This window comes from Triticum dicoccoides, chromosome 7A, assembly GCF_002162155.2.
Source record: "Triticum dicoccoides isolate Atlit2015 ecotype Zavitan chromosome 7A, WEW_v2.0, whole genome shotgun sequence".
NCBI lineage: Eukaryota > Viridiplantae > Streptophyta > Magnoliopsida > Poales > Poaceae > Triticum > Triticum dicoccoides.
The window spans coordinates 38787715-38793276 of NC_041392.1; the positions used below are offsets into that span (position 1 = coordinate 38787715).

Consider the following 5562-nt stretch of genomic DNA (forward strand, 5'->3'; position numbering starts at 1 on the left):
GGGTAGTAGCTCAAAAGACTTAGATCATCCATCTTGAAAAGCTCTTTCATCTGTAGCTTGAACTTTGCAATCACCTCTTCATCTGCTCCAGTTATCAATAGGTCGTCGACGTAGATGCCAACTAGTAGATGATCCTTTCGTTCACCTCTCTTGTACATTGCATGCTCTAGTGGGGTTTTCTCAAATCCAAGAGAAACCAATGTCCGATCAAGTTTTATGTTCCACTCCTGAGGTCCTTGCCATAGCTTAGGGTGGACACGGTCCGAGCCGGTCCGGTCCCGGTCCGAGCTGTCGTTTGGACCGGCCGCCGGCGGTACGGTCCGGACCGGACCGAGCAGCGTGGTGGGCCTGTTTCCAGGGACCGGACCGGCGGTGGTGAAGCCCGGGCCGGACCGAGAGGACCGGCGGTCCTGTTTCCATGGCGGTCATGGCGAGGCGGCCGTGACCATATTATCCGCAAGAGATGGGTGTTGTGACGGAAACAGTGTACAGAGGCAGCGGCGAGGTGGGCGACATGCGCACGTGCTGTGCCGAGGTGGAGGTGGGCGACATGCGCGAGCGCCGGCGGCGAGGCGGGCGATGCGCGCTCTGCGTCGCGGCTGTTAGGCTGTTAGCCATGAACATTCCTTAGCAGTTTAATTTCGTTGCATGCAACTAATGTAGAACGTGCATAAGCCCACAATTAGCGGATCAAACCCGACGTGAAGTTAAATGCCAAATGGCGCCATGATTTTCGGATCAGGCCCTGTTTCTCTCGTACTTTCTATTTCTTTTTCGACTGAATAAAAGTGCAGAAAAGAACACACGAACATGACTGAATACACATGTAGGTGCGGCCACTAACCCAACTAACTCCTGATCTAACCCCCACTGCGTAGGATCATGAAGAGTGATTATAGGCAGAGCGTTTCTCCCATGATTTGCGCCTTCCAAAAAATACTTGCCACATTTGTTGTCCGCGAAAATCAAGGCAGAGCGTTTCTCCCACGATCCGAAAATCATGGCCGGTCGAGCTTTTCCCCAAGTTGATGGCGTGCGTGTGTGCTGTGCTGAAACGGCTGCCATGGCGAGGGTCGAGAACGCGAGATCGTCCGCGGCGAGAAGCTATGGCGCATGGGGAGGAGAGCAAAGAAGGAGTGGGGAAGCTTGGGGGCATGGTGGTTCACCCGATGTCTGCCGGTGGCCGCGATGACGAGGAACAGCGGCGGCGCTGACATTTTTTCTTCGGTCCTCTCGGTCGGACCGGTTAAAGACCGGACCGGACCGAGATTTTTTCGGGCCGTATTTGGCAGACCGGACCGGCCATTTTCTCTGGCGGGCCAGGACCGAGCGGGCCAAGCCTGAGCGAGCCACGAGCGGTCCAAAAAGCCCGCTCGGTACGTCCAGCCCTAGCCATAGCCCATACAAGATTTTGTGTAACTTCAGTACCTTGTGCTCTTCTCCCTCTTTGATGAAATTCGGTGGTTGATTCACATACACATCTCCTATCTCGCCGTTCAAAAACGCGGATTTTACATCCATGTGATGTATTTTCAATGATTCTTGAGCCGCGAGAGCGATGAGTAATCTCACTGACTCCGTCTTTGTAATGGGAACGAACGCTTCTTCGAAGTCCACACCCTCTTCTTGTATGTACCCTTTGGCTACAGTGGCGTACCCAGGAAAAAAAGGAAGGGTGTGCACACTCTAAATTTTTTTTCCCACCTAATCCATGTGTCAGACAAAATATGGCAAAGTAATAACATGAGTATCTCACAACAATTTAGTTCACAAAATATATCTCAAATGTGCTCAGTTACAATACGAGTAGTCTTACATGAAAGAAGCACAAGTAGAAAATTACATCACTAGGTAACTCTACGTTTTTGCATTGCCATGAAAGTATCAACTATGTCATCTTCGCTTACTTCCATGAACACATCCCGTTCAATAAATGTCACCAAGCAATCATTCAAGCGATCGTCACTCATAGTAGTCCTCAACTTATTTTTCACTAGATTCATTGCTGAAAATACTCTTTCAACACTCGCCGTTGCCACCGGTAAAATCAATATCAATTTGATGAGTAAGTAGACCAAACCATAAAGAACATGCTTCTTTGTTGCAACAAGCATAATAGAGAGCTCACCAATATTACTTGCATTTCTAAACCTATCATCTTGTCTCATATCATCAATAAAATTAGTAAGTTGAAATTCTAGCCTTATCAAATCTGTGCTTGAAATGTCCATGGGATAGAATTCAGCAAGTCTCATTACCTTGAGTGCATCATAAGAAGCAAATGAATTGAGGGGATTCAAAGCCGACATGCAAATAAGCAACTCCGTATTAACCTCATCAAACCGATTGTCAAGCTCTTGAATGGTTTGATCAATGACACCAAGATATACTTCTCTTCTATAACGATCATCATTTGTTTGTACTTCATAATACCGACGTGATCTTCGATTAGGCTCATAAATATCCTCCCACAAAGGAACTTGAATGTCATGTTTGTTGCAAAATACGGTTAGCTTTGCAAGAAATTCTTCCCAACCATGAGACCTCATGTGTTGCATTCTACTCTTTGCCAAACTAATAAGTGTCATTGCATTGACAATATCTTGATCCCTCTTTTGCAAAGATTGGGATAACTCATTTGTATAGCCAAGAATAACAAGCATCAAGTGAAGATTGAAAACAAAGTCAAATGATTCAAAGGCTTGAGCAACTCCACGTATTCTTGTACACTCACTTTTTTGTGAAGGATCTTTTCCAATAGCATCAAGTACTTCAAGGATTGTGGAATACATGCTAACAATGTGCATAATGGTTTTAAAATGAGAACCCCAATGAGTGTCGCCGGGTCTAGATAGTCCCATCTCTTGATTTAGCCCACTTCCACTTTCAATCTCACCCATTTCAAGTGCTTCCAACACCTTTTGAGCTCTAACATCTCGAAGCATGTCATGGCGCTTACAAGAAACTCCAACAATATTGAGCAAGTACGAAACATGATCAAAGAACCACAAACATGGTTCATTGTCCTTTGCCACAGCTATAAGAACCAACTGAAGTTGATGTGCAAAACAATGGATGTAATAGGCAGAGGGTGACTCTTTCATGATCAACGTTTTCAACCCTTTAATCTCCCCTTTCATGTTGCTAGCCCCATCATATCCTTGCCCACGTATTTGACTAGGAGTCAAATGATGATCTTAAAGCAAAGTTTGAATTGCATCCTTAAGTGACAATGAAGTTGTATTGGCAACATGAACAACTCCAAGGAACCTCTCACATCCTCTTCCCGATTTGTCAACAAATCGTATGCAAAGAGCAAGTTGTTCTTTATGAGATGCATCACTAGACTCATCAGCTAGGATTGCATAGTGGTCATCACCAATATCTTCAATAATTCTTTTAGTTGTTTGCGCCGCACAACATTCAATTATTTGATTTTGTATCTTTGGACTAGTCAAGATGTAATTCCCAGGAGCATTGTTCAAAACAAGTTTATTAACTTCTTCATCATTTTCTGAAAGCCATTTAAGAAGTTCAAGAAAGTTCCCCCTATTGCTAGATTCTTCACTCTCATCATGTCCACGAAATGCTAATCCTTGGTTCAAAAGAAACCTCAAGCATCTAAGTGAATAAGTCAGCCTAGCCTTGTACATACGCAAATCCTCTTTATCCACCCTCACCATAATGTTATCAATTGATGGTTGGGGTGCCACAAATAAATTGTACTTCTCTTGAGCTTTGTTGTAAATGCTATTAATACCACCAACATGTTTGACCAATGCATCGGGCTTATACCAATTTTTCCAACCACCATTAACAAAGGCATCACCCCTAGGCCCCCCATTCGATTTTCCTTTGAACAAATAACACACAAAGCAAAATGCTGCCTCATATTTGACACTATATTCTAACCATTTGTAAGTCTCAAACCAAACAAAGTTGAAGTGTCGATTTTTACCATAGATTTTCCTGACTTGAAAGTTGTGTGCATATGGTTCGACTGCTTGCTTTGCAATGTATCGTCTCCGAACTTCATCTTGATCATCGACATCATACTCTGAAATAGGAATCCTCTCCCCTGGATCAGGAGGAAGCCTTTGAATATTATATGGCCTTGCACACGGAGAATGGACTGCTTCATCTTCACTATGACTTTCAATCTCTGCATTGGAATGGACTGCTTCATCTTCAATATCAAATTCAATCTCTGCAGAATGGACTGGAGGTGGAGAATGGACAGCTTCATCTTCAATATTTGACACTATATCTTCATGTTGCTCTTCAGCTGCAACCTTCCTTCTTTTAGCAGCCTCATAATTCTGAAAAAAGGACTGAATGTCACCATTCGTCTTCATCTTTGGTTCTACAATTACAACAAAAGGCACAACTATTAGAGACAGCTAGGCAAAGCTTAGTACAAGCACAACTTAACTGAATGGATATACAGTGTACTATTGACAGAAGCTCACCCAAAGGCCAAAGGGCGTCGGGAACTAGGGATTCAGCGGGGATTGAGCCATTCAGGAGCTTGGGCAGCAGCTCCTCATCTGCTCCGGGCTACGGAGCTGCGGCCGGCGGCGCCGCGTGCTTGTTGCCTTGCTTCGGAGTTCGGACGTCCGGCGACCGGCGGGCGGCGGCTCGTGGTGGCTGGAGATCCACCAGCCAGGCAAGGCAGCGCTCGAAGGGGAGCAGAGCGGCGACTCTTCTCGGTGGAAGGAGGAAAGGAGCGGCGGACGACCCCGGCGGGATGGCCGGATGGGGATGGCGGATGGGGATGAGGGGCAAGGGGCTGGATTAGGTCTTTCAGCGGGCAGCGGCTGCGCTCTGCCTGGCCGACGAGCGATGACTGTATCGCTGGGTCGCTCGGGAGTAGATGGGCTGGGGCGCTGCCGTGCTGGGCTGATGTTGATTTGGGCCTAAATATCATATGGTAAAAAAAATTCGAAATTTTCTGGGTGTGCCACGGCACACCTTGCACACACGCTGGGTACGCCAATGTTCGGCTACTAGCCTCGCTTTGTGCTTCTCACAATTTCCTTCGACATCTCTCTTGATCTTGAATTCCCACTTGAGCTCTATGACATTATGTCCGTTGGGAAGATCCGCGAGCTCTCATGTATCGTTGTCTCGAATCAAACCCAATCTTCACCCATAACATGACGCCAATACTCTTCCGGCTTTGCGTCTTCAAAATTTTCCGGTTCCTTCATATGCAAACATCGTTGCCCTTTACTCTTCATCTTCACCAAATTTATTCAAAGCGCTTCCTTTGAAGAGAGATCCAAAATGTGTTGCATGCGTACTGGTGTATGTGGCTGCTCCGTCCTCTCTTGTGCTGTTGTAGGAGACACCACGTCTTCTGGAGTTGCCAAATCTCCCGTTGCTGGCGTCTTTGGACCTGCCGGTCCGCTTCCTGGGCGTTTCGGCACATCACCTTTTTCTGGACCGTTCTCATCCACTAGTCCTTCACGTGATGGTGAACTCCCACCTGCAATCTGTCCTGAACCAAGTGCACATTGCAAATTTACTAGAATTTGCACCCCTTCTCTCCATAATTGGCCA

General features: G+C 46.2%; 1 protein-coding gene across 2 annotated transcripts; it reads right to left on the reverse strand.

Moving 5' to 3' along the window:
• Positions 1-1752: 1752 nt before the first annotated feature.
• LOC119334636 (zinc finger MYM-type protein 1-like) lies at positions 1753-4840 on the reverse strand. Of its 2 annotated transcripts, none has more exons than XM_037607176.1 (2): positions 4470-4840; positions 1753-4363 (listed from the first exon to the last, which is right to left on the reverse strand). In XM_037607176.1, exon 2 carries the CDS (start codon positions 4353-4355, stop codon positions 3198-3200), a length of 1158 nt encoding a protein of 385 aa, XP_037463073.1. In that variant the 5' UTR covers positions 4356-4363; positions 4470-4840; the 3' UTR covers positions 1753-3197. The 2 variants fall into 2 exon arrangements, with proteins under 2 accessions (XP_037463073.1, XP_037463071.1); XM_037607174.1 differs by having other exon boundaries at positions 4470-4839.
• Positions 4841-5562: the final 722 nt, after the last annotated feature.